Source organism: Lactuca virosa, chromosome 2 (assembly GCF_052849685.1).
Source record: "Lactuca virosa cultivar CGN04683 chromosome 2, Lactuca_virosa_CGN04683_v6, whole genome shotgun sequence".
Lineage (NCBI taxonomy): Eukaryota > Viridiplantae > Streptophyta > Magnoliopsida > Asterales > Asteraceae > Lactuca > Lactuca virosa.
The window spans coordinates 37810995-37828389 of NC_136427.1; the positions used below are offsets into that span (position 1 = coordinate 37810995).

Genomic DNA, 17395 nt, shown 5'->3' on the forward strand with positions numbered 1-17395 from the left:
TTTGTTTTGTTCCGGGTGGTTTTAGCGAACATCTCATCGACGCATCATCACTAATGTTTGATTGCTCGAACGTATCATTAGTTGTTATATGCTCTTGTACGACTTAGCATAAATACCCATACTAACAATTGTGAAAAGACCGGTCAATCTTTGGATGTGAAATTTACTTTAGTGGCTGGTTTGATTTTCCGGACTAGCCCTTCAAAAGTACCCCGAAGGCCCTAACCGAGTATTGGTTGTCATGTGATGATTTTGACGATTACACCATGCATGGTTCGGTTCTATTGCAGTTACATATATGTTACCAAACTGGTCTTTTATCATGACTACGATAGTCTGATTTAAGAGTGCGGTGTATAGTTGGGATTGCTATTACTATAAAACATGGTTGACAAGAGTCTTCTATTAAAATTAAAAGCATACAAGATAAATTGTGTATAATGATTGAAACCATCCAACATGTATTTTCATCGACAAACTATAAAAACTATAAAATTAAGTTGAAAACCTATAAACTTGTTACATGAATTTGTAAAATGGTGAGGACACTCATAAATATGTCGCACACACTCTTAAAAGATCTCGACTTGGCATACGTCCCTGCAAATTCAGGCCAACAATCGTTCATTTGGCACTCCATATCGAAATATTTTGAAATTTCAAGAGTTCTTTGTGTTTTATTCCTATCTTGCATAAATCATCGTAAATTACGGATTTATCAATGTACATGTTATTTTAATAAGTGAATCTTGGTTGAAATATAATTCACTTTTTTTTGTCAGAACCTACCAAAAAAATAATACCAAGTGTGTAAGTAATTGTAAGTTGTAACAATGAAAGTTACTATGAAATAACATTAGCTCACTTAAACATTCTGATTAATTTATTTAATTTAGATAAACATGAACATAAACTCTTTTTCTATTCGTTCATTCCCTTAACAACCTACCCCACAACAAGGAAAACCCAAACTAACACTACCCCTCCCCTCATCCACACAGTTTACAAAAACACGTTTCAGGTTTTTAAAGTTCTCATCGTTTCTCATCTTTTCCAGCATGGGCCTATCGCAATTCCATGCAAAGGAAGAACAACATGACGGTGGCGCGTACGATCAAACGCCACTCAAGATCAACAAAGACTCCAATTTCATCACCCGTCTGCCTCCGTCCTCCAACACCACATCATCCACCACCACCTCCGACGGCTTAACCAACAAACCCCAACAACAACAACAACAACAACCACCACGACGACCCGTCATCATATACACGCATTCTCCCAAAGTGATCCATACGCACCCACGAGATTTCATGGCATTGGTTCAAAAACTCACCGGATACACCCCACCACCGGAGGACACACAACAGACACAAGATCGGAGACACCACCGAGGTCAAGGGAACACGGAGGATAATGAATCAACCTCTGTTGTTACGGAGGAACATGGCAGTAGCGTGAATGATATACCTCAGGTGAATTCTTGTTTTGTTGATGGTGGGGTTGGGGTCGGGGTTACAGCACCGCCTTATAGGGCGGCGGGATTTGATCCTTACTTTAATCCTACGCCAGTTTTTTCGGCCAACCCAACGGATTTCTTCTGTGGATCGACTCATCAGCTTCCATTTTACAATCCCGACTCGTTATTTTTGAATCGGAATTCCTTATCGTCTTCATCTTCATCATTGCGTGTTCTCAAAGAATACCCAGATATTTGATCTATTTAATTTATTCAGATCTTAAGTTTTCATTTTTGCAGATTCTAAATAATAACTCCACAATTTGTTTGTTTATTTCAAGTATTCTTTATGGAAATAAAAGGTTCAGTTTTTGCTTTTTTTCATTCACATTTTGTTTAAGAATATGTATCTTCGTCATTTGTATATCTTAAATGGATCTACGGTGATATGAACTCGAATTAGGACTTCATTTTAGAGTCAGGATTTGAAAGAACCGAACTTTGAACCAATACTAATTCGATTTTTGGAACATGAACTACAAAGAAATAAAACATGGGAATTAGATACTCCAAGTTAATCCTGCTAATACTTCACCTTAATAGCAACATGAAAGACAGCAACGAAGCAACAACCGAAGACACCCAAGGACAAGACTGAAGAAACCCAAAAGCAGCAATCAAGGGATGCAAACATTAAAACAGCAACCCTTACACCAAAGCCATTAATCCAAAACATCGAAAACCTTGACTTTCTAACTTTGTTGTTGTTCGACCACAACACCAACAATATCAAAGCTTTTTTAGGGATTTGAACATATAGTAAGTGATGTGACAGCCGGTAGCCATCAACCAAATATTATCCAACGATAAGAATTCGGGAGTTTGAAGACTCCATCAATTGAAGAAAAGATTCCAGACAGAGATATAGGTACATGTTAGTCAAAAAATGTGATTCGTATCTTCTAGAACAGCACCGGATCTACTGAGCAAGACTCTCCAATATATAGGTGACATTAACTTTACATGCTAGGACACCACTTGAACTATGATACCCAGGTACATATTTTTTTTATTATAAGTTGTGGGTATGTGAGAGATAACTGTTGATCTGTGGGGTGATTACCAAGTATTTGATTAAAGGGAGGAAATGTTGTAAACATAAAATAGCCAGCTTAGAGAAAATATGGAGTATGGTGACTACATGTGTAACATTATATTTTTTGTGTTTATTATTGTCTTATCACTTCATAGAAGGGAAGGGAAAGTGGATTGTTTAAAATATATGGGGTTTTATTTATTTACTCTTCAAAAGAGCCCTTATAGAGAGAGGTACATTCACTACAAAAAAAATGCCAATTAGTGACGAAAGCGAAATGGTCACTGACAATAGAATGAGTCGTCACTAAATGATTTAGTGACTAAACTCTTGGTCGTCACTTTTCGTCACTATAGGTCCGTCACAAAAATTGATTAGTGACCAAAATAAAAAAGCGGTCATTAAATAGTGACCAAAATATACTGGTCACTAAATCTGTGACGATCCATTTCGTCACTAAATGTTGTCACTAATCAATGAAAGTCGTCACTGTTTTATCTAACTAGTGACCATAAAAAGTGTCACTGTTTTGTCAAATTAGTGACCATAAAAAATGGTCGCTGATTTATCCAATTAGTGACCATAAAAAATGGTCACTGATTTACCCAATTAGTGACCATAAAAAATGATCACTGTTTTATCAAACTTATGACCATAAAAAATCGTCACTAATTTTGATTGCTATTTCTTTGTATTTAACTCATTTAGGTAACTAGCATGGAACTTACTTAGTCAAAGGTAAGATATACTATAATTCATTTATCAATATATATCTCATCAAATGGTAAACATAAATGGTAAACACAGTTCAATTTGATTGCAAAAAGACATCATATTGAACATCTGTCAAATCAGTAGTTTCAAGTGAGAACCTAAACAATGAGAAACCAATCACATTATCTATACAAGATTTATAAATATTTTTGCAGACTGCCACCTCTTTAGAATCTTCAGTAAGACAACAGTTAAATCTTCCAGCAACTTGATTACCAAAAGCATTAAGATATATGAGACTAAAAAAAAGGTTAACTGTCATTTAAGCAAATATGATATATTCCATCAAGTAGCTACTTCAAAGATAAATTACCTATGATTCTTGGAGTTGGCGGTGTTGGATCTGCTGGTGGCCTGTTTCTCACTGCTAAGTTCAGACCTGCAATATTGTAAATAGAAATGAATGAAAGTAGGATGCTATAATAAACAAGTAATGGAAGTTCATTGCTATTTATAGGATTTACAATGCTATAACAAAATTAGTAAATTGAAATAGAAGAGAAAGAAAATTATTAACCAAAAAGTAAATAAGTATCTCACTAACCTGTGATTGAAGCATCTCGTCTAAACTGGGAAAATATTCAGCTATCCTAGTCTACAAGAATGATATTAGAAATGGTTAATTGCAAGAAATAGCAATGATTTGTTTATTATAGCATATCCTACTTTAATGAAATCTACCAATTTATAGCAATACAAAACAAGTTTATGTAGTAATTTCAAGGTATAAGGTCTTGATAAGATAAAAACTGAAAGTACAATGCTATAATTGTATCAAGGGTAGTTTAGTAAATTGAACAGTTGATGTTACCTCGAGATATAAAAGAATATTTGAAATCTTTAAGCTTATTCTTGCCATTTCGGCCTTACCCTGCAAAGAGTTTAAAGGTGTATGAAAGGGCCATAGTTGAGAAAGTGATGGAATGGAATAGACAACAAGGGAATAGAATGAGTGATTACATTCAGTTATCATGTTTGGCATGGTTAAAGGAATGAAATCATTCGGTTATCATGTACAACATTAATAACACCACTCTCCAGTTCAGAGCTTGCAACTTCTTTCTGTGAATAGAAAGAGAAAGAACATAAACTGATTTAAAAGAACAAATATATACCAGAAATATTTGAAGGGCAGTAACTTAAAGCATAACAAAAGAACTTTTTCATTTGACGAATATTTGAACAATGTTGTAAAAATGACATAACTTCCCCTGGTTAAAGTCCATCAGTCAGTAGAAAGTAAACAAATTCATAAAACAAAAAAGTCGTTTTCTTACCAAATTTTGCAACAAATTATAGCTTTGAGTCAATACCATAGGTCTGCAACATATTGTATATTGGTTTAAAGCAAGAAAATTCAAAAACCAATTTAGAAGCATAAATTAAAAAAAAATAAATAAATAAATAAAAAACTTCCGCCAAATTGATTTAATGCACTTTAAGTAATGAGAAATTGTTCTTTCCTTCTTGAGATTATATGTAAGTAGCATATTGGCAAAAGCATATTTCTATATGTTTATGTTCTTTACAAAGATCCAAAATGAGTCATACAATGATAGCCTAAGAAAAAGAGTATTCTTCCCATTAATAGATAGGCTGGATTTTGAGTTCTTATGTTAAACCAAAAACAGAGTCAAGAACATCTTTCACAAAATTAACACCAACACTTTTGCTTTAATTTTACTTTTAAATTGTGATTAAGAGAAAACATTTTTCACAGATGTCAACAACTCAATTTCACTCTAGAACACAGACTATAATTTTCGACTTGCTACAAAAATAGAGCTTCATCACTTGCATTGATGACACAAGACCTTGGTAAGCCGGATGTAGCATGTTTGCTATTGTAGAAGTAGCTAAAACCCATTTCATATGCAATCATAATCATGGTTTTATGCTTTTTTGTATTTTATTTGAATTTAGATATAAGATGGTGTTTACCTAAGTCGCACATTGACACCATTGTATGTCTCATAAGGCATTTAAACTGAAGAATATTCAAAAGGAAATGTTTTCCTTTCATATATTTCACCAGGAACATCCGGTTCACGAACTACATAACAAAGGGTAAGATAGTAAATTATCGATGAATAATGATGTTGAATTATCAATTATCAATGAAAAAAGAACATAAAAGTTGTCATTTCATCAAGAACATGTATAAAGTTAGCATCCAAACAGATGGACTTACCAAGAGAGGTAAAGTCATAGAAGTTGCCTCTGTCAAAATAAATTACTGCAAACAGAAATAAAATACCAAAATATTATTAACATTGATTTGCATGACAATTTCTCCTAAAATTAAGTAGAAAACTCACCAATTTAACCAAGGAGTTCTATTTTAATGCCATTATGTTCAACCTTCTTCCCTTGCACTGGTCTACAGATATCTGCAAAAAGGGCAAATAAGTCTATAATGAGAACAATAAGTGTAACTGAAATATTACAAGAAGGCTTGAAAGCTCCTAAAATATAATTCTGATTAAGAAAAAATATAGGGAAGCAAGTCATATTCCATTGCAATAAGAAATGATGTAGTGCAGAAACAACAATCAAGGTTTAGCTAAATTGTTACCATTCCGCCAAAAATTGATTCTCACCCCCAAAATCTTTCCTTAAACTCGCTGTTAAAACCTAAAAACAACTACAGTGTGTCATTCCACCAAATTTAAATATTTTAAATAACAAAATCAATAATATAAGTTGTTAATCAGCCTTCATAGACACATTACATGCCAGTTGGGCGAATCAAAAGCTTAATTGATTGAGATTACAAAAGGTTTTCTCCACTTTCCGTTCGAAAACCTAACTTTATCTTGTATCTAGTGAAAATGCCATTGATTTATGAATGGAGCTAGATTATGAATTCACTTAAATAGGAATTCGAAAATCACTTGTAAGACAAGCCATGGAATCTCAGTTTATGGGGTGAATTAGGACAAAGGACACAAAACACATTTGATTTTGCATGTCAATCAAGCAGGCAATTCACTAAGACAAAATTGAAATTTGATTTTAAACAAATTAAGATAGAGATGTTCATACTGTGCAGACCTGAAGAAAGTAAGTGATTAACGAGAGACGAACGGAGATACTAGATAGGCTTAATTCTAGAGTTAGTAACAGATGGAGCGTTGGTATCGCAAGCAGCAGGCAAAGCTAGGCTTTGATATCGCAAGCAACAGGCAAAGCTAGGGATTTGGTGGCATTCAACGATGTGCCTAATTGCGCACTGTTTTTGAACGCTTCACACAAACACAGTGCGTCTGTTCTCAACACCGATTTAAGCCCCGAGCAACATGTTCCTTCTGGTTTCTTCACTGTGCTTCCGATCGTCACGTACGACAGGCAATTGATCACCACCGTAAAGATGCATAGAATCAGAACGGCGATTGTTGTTGGCATTTTTGCCGGAAAATCGTGATTGAGAGAGAGAGAGAGAGAGAGAGAGAGAGAGAGTTTTAAAAAAACGAGGGTTTTTGATGATGGTGAGACGTGATACGATTAAAAGAAAGGAGATTATTTTTTATGGGCCTTCATCATACTGAAATGGCACAATTGGCCCTTTAACTATTATAATTTGTAATTTTAGTTCTTCACTGTATACTAAAGGCGGATGGTTACGCATCCACATGTGAGGCAATCTAGTGACGACTTTTTTTTGGTCTCTAACCCTTTAACATCAGTGACCAGTATTTTTTGTCACTAAGCCAGTGACCATTCTTTTTAGTTATTAATATTTGTTTTCTGATATTAAAAAATTATTTAAATTTTATTTTATAACTTAGTGACCGGTGAGTGAGAACTATCATCGAATTAGTCACTAAATTTATAGTATTACCAAAATTCAGTGACGACTTATTATATGGTGACTAAATGATGCTCATAGTGACCAGATTTTCAGTCGTCACTAAAAAACTGGTCACTGATAAAGACTTTTCTTGTAGTGATTCCAACATACATAAAGGTATATGGGATCGAAGTCTAGCCAATATGTGACACACTAATTAACGAATTTAAGTTTCCATCTTTAGTCATGTTAATAGTGCGATGTGTGTGGGTGTGTGTGTGTGTTTTTGTAACACCGTAAATTTTCAACAAATTTTTTCATTTTAAAATCATATAAATCTCATCAAGACATTTCACAAAATCCCCAATTGTCAAATTATTGAAAACACATTTTCATAATTGTTGAATAAAATCCAGGATCCTCCAAAAACATAACTTCATCTCGTGTGTACAATCAAGCCAGTGCCTTCCCGCGATCCTGAGAAGTACCTGAAACAGATATCACATAACACAGTAAACACGAAGCTTAGTGAGTTCCCCAAAATACCACACATATCACATTAGCCACTCGAGGCTGTAACTCAATAAGACCCTTCGGTCAATGTGTCTTAGTGGAGACCCTCTGGTCCCACAGCTCGGATGGACCCTCCGGTCCTAACTCAATAAGCTCATAATAATACTTAGCACAGAGACATAATGCAAGATAACACAATACTTAATTAAACATATAAGACCCTCCGGTCACACAAAGATACCACTCATGGTAAGTATAGTGAGAAGACTTACCTCGAAGCAAGCAAGCAAGCAAGCAAATACACCTCGTACACGAATCACCGATCTAGCCTCCACCTAACACATATGATAATTATCTCTAATTAAAATCACGACTCTAAATAAACTCATACTATCCCCTCTCTATCTCTTGGGAAGGATAAAAGACCATTCTACCCCTCCATGCTCTCCATTACTCACATTTGGTCATAACCCTAAAAGTCAACAGAAGTCAAACTCGAGTCAACAGTCCATGTTGACCCAACTCGTCGAGTGCATCAAAGCAACTCGTCGAGTCCCCTCATTTCCTCAGAAGCCTCATGAAAACCAACTCAAATCGTCGAGTTGACCCATCAACTCGCCAAGTTACTGCATGATCAGACCCATCGGGACAACCCCAACCGACTCGTCGAGTCAGCTCATCGCCTCGACGAATTCATTCAATATGTATTCTCATTCAGACGTTTTAAGGAAGATCCACCACTGCAAACTCTAGATCTAGTCTCCTAAGGCTCGAATGTCACGTAAAGCTTCGATCTTTACATTCATGCATGTCATATTTGCTCCATAATGCCAACACAAGCTCCAACAAGGGTTAGATGCACAAGATCTTGTCTCTAGCTCAATAAAGTTCGGGTCTTTGGACTCACAAGACCTCCTACAATCCAGATTTGAGGTTTTAACCTCAAATTATGCTCAAAGGACCCAATGACACAAAAGGATGGGAGAAACCCTAGAAACTCGCTAAGCCAAGATCTCATAAGGAAATGATCAAGTTAGCATCTTTTTACCTCCAACAGAAGCTAACCATGAAGAATCTCTGGATCCAAACGTCCCTCCCTGGTCCAAGCCACGATGCCCTCCAAATCTTCTTCCAAAGTTGCACAAGAACACTCAAATTAGTCTATTTCTCTCTAAAAAATGGATGGAACCGGTCTAGGGTTTCTCACAGGGCTCTCTGGAGATAAGGGAGGCGGAAATAAGGGCTTAAGGCCCTTTAAATAGGACACAAACCCGGAAAAATTAGGGTTTCTCCAAACAGCTCCAACTCGCCGAGTTGGTCTTTCTACTCATCAAGTTGGTCACTAAACCCACACGGCCAAAACGACTCCACTCTTCGAGTTGGACATCCAACTCGTTGAGTTTTTCTGCTAAGGGACACAAATTTCTCAAATATGATATCTGGGAATTTCAGGATGTTACATCTCTCCCCCACTTGAATTAGATTTTGCCCTCGAAATCGCTCCAAAACAATCCATAGATCGAACCCAATGACCCGAGAAACACCACCGAAAGAATCTCATATCATACAACAATTTCCCTCCAAAGACACCTGAGCCCAAACAGGAACTCCCAATCCCGAAAAGGTGGACCCGTCTGCCGCTGCGGTACCCGTTTTGACTCTTTAGAGCCTGGAAACTCAAGTGGTCTGTCTCCCTGCCAGACCGCCCTCGCAAGATATCATCATGTTAATCGCTCCTCGAATAACAAACTGTGATAATACACCGCCACTCTGATTCTCTTGTTACGACTGATAGAGTCAAGTCATTTACCAATAATTGGCTACCTATTACTCATACTAGTTATACAAATCGATCCAGATCGTACTCCAAAGGAACTAAAGGGTCACATCTCACCAGGGACCAATCAACTGTACTGCTATCAGAACCCATCTGAAAAAAATGGACTCTCAAGACTCTGTCCTCAGACACAAGGAAAGGATCATGCTTTCTCAGATGTATCCTCTGACATCTATGATCATAAGCCCCAGTTTCCTCTCAAATATCCCTTTCAACACTGAGCACCAGGTCAACACCCGACTCAACAGTTGAACCTCCAAAGGTTACCCATTGTACACCCAATAAAAACAACTTTACTGACTTCTTTCTCACAATAGCTATCTTGTCTCATCGTGACACACAAGTCATGAAGTTCGCTTTACCTCAAGCGAATTATCTAGTCCCATCTGAAGTTGCCTCACCACCGACCTTTGTCGCGTGCTACTTACTAGTTCAATGCGTCTCGTCGTTCTTCCCATACCAACAAACTGATCCACTCCGGACTAAGACACTAGACGGAATCATTACCTCTCGAAATGAAATCCATCTGAACTTTCGAAATCTCATTCTGTCTACCCAATACACCACTAGATCCAAACTCAAACTCGAGAGTCTGGTTCGACAACAGAAATGGGACCACTCAATTCCAATCTGATACTCAACTCACGACCAGTGATTCTCGAATTCACACGTACATCACTGATCCAATTCCTTCCAATTGTGATAGCCCCACCCCAACTCGGAATATAACGGTTCCCGACCATCATGGAGACCCCAGTCTCTCCCCTGGTCCGGCCACCCGGTTCCCAAAGACTCAATGGGTAAGGCTACCCAAGCCTAAGAATTTCTCTACGTCATGCTCTGACTAGTGATCATTATGGCTCCCCCACAGAGTCTCTACAATCTCTCTCACTAGTTGGCTAGTGGAATCTATGGCTCCCCGCAGTTCCACAATACTCTCTCGTTGGCCAGTGAAAGCTACGACTCCCCGCAGTTTCACAATACTCTCTCGCTCGCCAGTGAATGTTATGGCTCCCCACGGTTTCACAATACTCTCTCGCTCGCCAGTGAAAACTATGGCTCCCCGCAGTTTCACAATACTCTCTCGCTCGCCAGTGAAAGCTACGGCTCCCCACAGTTTCACAATACTCTCTCGCTCGCCAGTGAAAGCTACGGCTCCCAGCAGTTTCACAATACTCTCTCGCTTGCCAGGGGCTCACCCCATGGTTTTCCCTGATAGTCTCAAGTGATTACTCCCACTCGGATCCACTCACTCTCTTATCACCCCTTAATCTCATCCTCGAGTCATCACCCACTTATTTCACTATCGAATACTCCACAGTCCAACATAGATAGGTACACACAGCCACCCAGGTTAATCATCCATACTCCTGACGAAAATCGTCGTGACAAAACACTTTCTCTCGTTGCAATTCACATTCTTGGATAATCCCGCTTGATGACAATCAACTGAAGGGCTCCTAATGGAACCATAGTCACCTAGTACCCCACTTGCCATCTCACAACTCAAATCTCAAAATAATCCGAAAATTTAGGGCATCATGCTCGGACATCTCGGTACACCATCACAAAACCTCATGATGTCTTGCCTCAACCACTGATCTCCCACTCACGGCATCATACTCGGATACCGCAATACACCCTCTCAGAATCTCACAATGTCTTGCCTCGACCACTGATCTTCCTCTCGCACAACTCGTAACTTCGAAATACTCCAACTCTCAATTTGAAACACGGAGGAATCGTCAATGAATCAAAACACGTTGACAACAATCTGAAACCCCGTCCTCTATTGCTCAAACACACATGCAAGAATACTCATACCGACTCTAAAGTTGGTTGCCAATCAACTTCTGCCCTTGCCAAGAGCATATAACAACCCATACATCAAACTAGAAATTCTCAACCGTCGAAACTCTCCTTAACGAGCCAACCGCCTCGAACTCAACCATTACAACCTCGAAGGGTTCCTAACCACCATAAGGTCCCTGACCAACGGCTACTCGCCGTGGATACACTCATCCTTTCCTGAACACGTACAACATGCATTATCTCGCTCCACACCTTGCCTCATCCACTAATAACCCAAGTCTCATGAATCCGTACCGCAAATCTCCATAACCAGTTCTCTAACCTCACTTGAACAAATCTCTGATCCTCTCAATAAGATACCCAATTCTCCCCCACTCAGGGTTAGAACCATCACCAATTAGCATACCAACAATCTACTCCACAGACTGTTTAACCAGGTACATCGCACTTGACTCTTGGAATGTACTACGTAACACTCGATGATCTTCCCGATAGAGACCAAGCAACTCCAAATATCCTGAATCTCATATGAAATCCTCGGAATTCCCAACGTGATTGTCTCTAGTCATCCAAAATCTCATACCGACACACTACCGGACATCTCAACTGTCCCGTAGTAGCCATGACTCTCAGTATGAGAATAATGAACTATCACACTCCTCATCTTCGACTCCTCAACCAACGTTCCATCATGAGAATTATCATGGAAGCAAGAGACCTTACTCCCACACTTGATGTCCGATATAACCCACGAGGGCCACCACCCTTATATACTTTTCTTGATTACCCGAAACTACTGCTAGTATATGCCTCACTATACTCAACTAAGTCATATCCCAGTTCTCATCCATATCGGTCCCCACTAATGACCCTCTCTTGGTATAAGAAATACCTTGCAACAAACGCACTACCAAATACTCTGGTGACAATATCACAACTAAATGCTACCCCTACAGGGTTTACCTCCAACTCTGAAACCTAAAGCTCGTTATCTCTTTCGCTCCACACAAGAAACAAAAATAACGCAATTCTCATCACAGAAAGTGATCTCTCAACTATCGACCGATTGTTCATCTCTGATCGTAATCCTCCACAAAACGTCATCTCTACTCATCTTTGAGTCTTGTGACTCCAACTGGCATCTCACCAGTAAAGTCTCTCGGGACCTAACTCAACATCCCTCTCAAGGTACACTCCATTGAAGCTCGACCGCCATGGCCCTCTGGCTCCAAAATTTATCGTATCAACTCTTAGTCCGAACAACCACAACGAGACAACTGGTAAAGTCAGAAGCACTATCTGCTACGAATCATGGTACCCGAACCATATTATCTCTTCTCAATTTACTACAACTCATGGTACTCGAACCATGTTATCTCTTCTCAATCTTCTACTACTCATGGTACTCGAACCATGTTATCTCTTCTCAATCTGCTACTTAGAACCTCTGGAATTCTCCCTGTTTCGAGTATGGGTCCTCTTCTTTCAGTAGTACGGGCCCATACTACTTGCCACATCTACCCATACTTCCCACACGGATCAACCCAGATTTCCTAAGTAGCTGCTCAACCTTCTCGATCACCAATCTCGTTATACATGGTCGCTCTCTAGCGAATGCTCTCCTCTATCAGCGTACTCATCTGACTAAGATCAATCCTGAGGCTCTTCCTAGATTCTCACACTTCTCTGCCATCAGCTGCTGAAGAACCCCTTATGATGCCAGCCATCTACCTCCTGAATATCATCATATTCACTTAGTAGCCGAATCCCATCATCAAGAGTTCCACAAAGCACGAAGCAAGCAGCATTCAGGCATCGAATAACCTCCACCGGCACAAAACACTACTCGAGCACACAACTCCACTTACTCTATTCACAACTCAAAAGGCATTACCGAACTTAGGCTATCTTACCTCTCATGGTATCTAATTACTCTTCTCAGTAGACTCCTTAAATGCTCATCTAGGTATCTCTCCTAGATTACCCCGCTAATCAAAGCTCTCTCTCTAAAGGATTCCTGCTAGGTACTCCTACTCAGCACATTCACAGAGCAACTAACAGATAGCAACATCTCCTAGGCTAAGGCATCATAAATCACGCAACTCTAGCCCTAAAATCTGAAATACCTAGCCTATCCTTTAGCATGTAATTCTAATATCTCATAAATATCTCATAAAGTAAACAAATAAGGTATTTTTGGGAAATCACCATTCAGGCTCTGGCTAATTGTACACACTGCTCCTTCTCGTTTTTCTCTTAGAAACTCTTACTCATTTTAGAAAAATCATTTATTTTGAAAAATCTTCTAAAATCCTCAGTTAGAGTCCAGACATACTCGAAGGTGCATCCGAATCCCTCAAACCAAGGCTCTGATACGACCTTGTAACACCGTAAATTTTCAACAAATTTTTTCGTTTTAAAATCACATAAATCTCATTAACAAATTTCACAAAATCCCCAATTGTCAAATTATTGAAAACACATTTTCCTAATTGTTGAATAAAATCCAGGATCCTCCAAAAACATAACTCCATCTCGTGTGTACAATCAAGCCATTGCCTTCCTGCGACCCTGAGAAGTACCTGAAACACATATCACATAACACGGTAAGCACGACGCTTAGTGAGTTCCCCAAAATACCACACATATCACATTATCCACTCGAGTTTGTAACTCAATGAAACCCTCCGGTCAATGTGTCTCAGTGGAGACCCTCTGGTCCCACAACTCGGATGGACCCTCCGGTCCTAACTCAATAAGCTCATAACAATACTCAGCATAAATCACAGAGACATAATGCAAGATAACACAATACTCAATTAAACACATAAGACCCTCCGGTCACACAAAGATACCACTCATGGTAAGTATAGTGAGAAGACTTACCTTGAAGCAAGCAAGCAAGCAAATACACCTCGTACACGAATCACCGATCTAGCCTCCGCCTAACACATATGATAATTATCTCTAATTAAAATCACGACTCTAAATAAACTCATACTAGCCCCTCTCTAACTCTTGGGAAGGGTAAAAGACCATTCTACCCCTCCATGCTCTCCATTACTAACATTTGGTGAAAACCCTAAAAGTCAACAGAAGTCAAACTCGAGTCAACAGTCCATGTTGACCCAACTCGTCGAGTGCATCAAAGCAACTCGTCGAGTCATCTCGTTTCTTCAGAATCCTCATGAAAACCAACTCAATTCGTCGAGTTGACCCGTCAACTCGCCGAGTTACTTCATGATCAGACCCATCGGGACAACCCCAACCGACTCGTCGAGTCAGCTTATCGACTCGACGATTCCATTCTATATGTATTCTCATTCAGATGTTTTAAGGCAGATCCACCACTCCAAACTTCGGATCTAGTATCCTAATGCTCGAATGTCACGTAAAGCTTCGATGTTTATGTTCATGCATGGTATATTTGCTCCATAATGCCAACACAAGCTCCAACAAGGGTTAGATGCACAAGATCTTGTCTCTAGCTCAATAAAGCCCGGGTCTTTGGATTCACAAGACCTCCTACAATCCAGATATGAGGTTTTAACCTCAAATCATGCTCAAAGGACCCAATGACACAAAAGGATGGGAGAAAACCCTAGAAACTACCTAAACCAAGATCTCATAAGGAAATGATCAAGTTAGCATCTTTTTACCTCCAACAGAAGCTAACCATGAAGAATCTCTAGATCCAAACGTCCGTCCTTGGTCCAAGCCACGATTTCTTCCAAATCTTCTTCCAAAGTTGCACAAGAACACTCAAATTAGTATCTTTCTCTCTCAAAATGGATGGAACCGATCTAGGGTTTCTCATAGGGTTCTCTGGAGATAAGGGAGGCGGAAATAAGGGCTTAAGGCCCTTTAAATAGAACACAAACCCGGAAAAATTAGGGTTTCTCCAAAGAGCTCCAACTCGCCGAGTTGGTGTCTCTACTCGTCGAGTTGGTCAATAAACCCACGCGGCCAAAATGACTCCACTTGCCGAGTTGGACATCCAATCCGTCGAGTTGATCTACTAAGGGACATGAATTTGTCAAATATGATACTTGGGAATTTCGGGATGTTACAGTTTTAGGAGATAAGGGGAACAACTTGAGATTACTCCATTCAGGCAAAAATCCTAATGACTTCAGTTGCAATGGCAAGTGACCTGCTGGATTTGGAATGGAGAATTTCATATTTGAGGAAAATTGAGATTAGCATCTTCATTTATAGACCTAGTTTTGATTAGGTTGAAATCAAGCTTAAATGAGAGTTTCGGGTAATGAACTGTGTTATGTATTGGACTTAAAGTAAATGCAGTGTTAACTGGGATTATAAGATCATTTGGTATTGAAAATGTGAGGTTTTGGTGGTAAATCTATAAGGGTTGTTGAAGTTGGAAAAAAGGGAAAAACTTGAAAGTTTTGTTAAAAATGAAAATGAATAGCATAAACGATGTGCATGTAGGCATAGCCAAGGGTAGAAACTTAGGGTGAAATGTAGTGTGCCACATAACATGTGGCAAGGAGTGATATAGCCGTTGCCTTGGACACATTTGTGAGGATTAAGCTCCACATAGCCATGGAGTCTATATATTGTCCACGTGAATTGGACTTGTAGTCTTATTGGGTTACTAATGTATTAGTGGCTTATGGGCCTAAATTAAACCTATGTTTGGGAAGGTTAGAATTAAGCTGAATCAAGAGCAGACATGTTTTGGTATGAAGGCAAATAACCCCAGTGAGAAAAAAAGGTGTTGTCAGTATAATGTAGTATATGCTACATTGATGACTATAAATTGTTATTACATGAAGGTTAGTGATAATGTTGGTGAACATATATGGACCCCAGCGATGATCATTTATTGAAATCAAACTAAAAAAATTTGTGATCCGTGTACTAACACCGGTAATGTTGGAGATCATTTATTGATACCAAAAATGATATCTTGGTGATAGGATAACACCAACACTGATGATGTTGGGATCAAATAGATTATAGGCTCTAGGATTAAACTTCAAGGGTATGATCATCATATGTCATTATATATTGTTATACCATGGCGTTGTATTGCATAAAATATATGCATTCTATACATATTCATCTTGTATAATAGTTTTGTCATCTATTCTTCTAATATGAAGTAGTGTTATTAATTTTGGCGATTTATGTGTTACTAAGACCTGAGTAAGCTCTTAAGGTTGGTCATGATTATTTGTACATAAATTAAGGTGCATGTACTAGTCTTAAGGTCAAAGAGAAAGTATCAATCTATAATTTTTATTCGTGAAGCTAGGAAGACCTATATAATTATTATTTCCTCCGTCCCAAAATTATTGTCCACAGACAAAAAACACACAGATTAACGAAGCATGAATTACCACTAACTTTATACAAAAAATGACAGTTTTGTCCTTACTATGCATTTAATGTTCCATTAAATGCTTATTTGGTTAATTAACAATAAGGGGGTATTTTGGTAAAAATGTTATTTATTTTTAGAAGTGGACTATTATTTTAGGACAAACCAAAACAGAAATATGGACAATAATTTTGTAACGGAGGGAGTCATATACAAGATGTGTTAATAACATCCCCTATATCATTTGTAAATTTTGTAATTAATGTAATTAACTCTTTCATTGGTACACTACCAGAAAAAAAAGCTTTCAATGAAAAACGAATTACGACGTACAAACATATCCTTCTTAAAATTTTGTCATGCTTTGTGATTTACGACAGACATACTATGTTACCGTTTGCGAAAATTTACGATGTAGAAAATGTATATCATGTCTAAAATAGAAAACCCTCTCGCCGTTCTCTTCTTTCTCTCTAGTATGGTTTTGCCTCACTGAAACTTGATGTATAAATATGTAGTTGTTATTGATTGAGTGTTTGAACGTAATCAGAGTTTTGAATGAATTATGAACACAAAATCGTAAATAATATATGTTTGGCTCAATATATTGCTTTTGGAAACTACAAAGAAAATCTAGAGTACAAGTAGCAAAGACTTCGAAAGATACTCTAACTCTAGTATCTAACCACTATTTATAGGGATGACAAAAGCATACAAAAAATATATAAGGGATTAAACAATAAGACTTCGAAATACAAATATCCTTA

General features: G+C 38.2%; 1 protein-coding gene and 1 long non-coding RNA gene across 8 annotated transcripts; one reads left to right on the top strand and one right to left on the bottom strand.

The window, feature by feature from the left end:
• Positions 1 to 1019: 1019 nt before the first annotated feature.
• On the top strand, positions 1020 to 1843 carry LOC145156300 (VQ motif-containing protein). Its single transcript, XM_079075730.1, has one exon. It carries the CDS (start codon positions 1059 to 1061, stop codon positions 1716 to 1718), a length of 660 nt encoding a protein of 219 aa, XP_078931856.1. The 5' UTR covers positions 1020 to 1058; the 3' UTR covers positions 1719 to 1843.
• A 1503-nt stretch (positions 1844 to 3346) lies between these two features.
• Positions 3347 to 6491, bottom strand: LOC145159033 (uncharacterized). 7 transcript variants are annotated; one of them, XR_013737451.1, is made up of 10 exons: positions 6384 to 6491; positions 5905 to 5963; positions 5648 to 5719; positions 5521 to 5565; positions 5271 to 5382; positions 4607 to 4649; positions 4290 to 4391; positions 4141 to 4200; positions 3874 to 3924; positions 3347 to 3708 (listed from the first exon to the last, which is right to left on the bottom strand). It is a non-coding gene; the product is annotated as an uncharacterized LOC145159033 (long non-coding RNA). The 7 variants fall into 7 exon arrangements; XR_013737448.1 differs by lacking the exon at positions 4607 to 4649; XR_013737449.1 differs by having other exon boundaries at positions 4290 to 4649.
• Between the last annotated feature and the right edge of the window lie 10904 nt (positions 6492 to 17395).

Excerpts from the sequence above, each read along its gene's own strand:
- LOC145156300 (XM_079075730.1), top strand. The coding sequence starts at position 1,059 with ATGGGCCTATCGCAATTCCATGCAAAGGAAGAACAACATGACGGTGGC.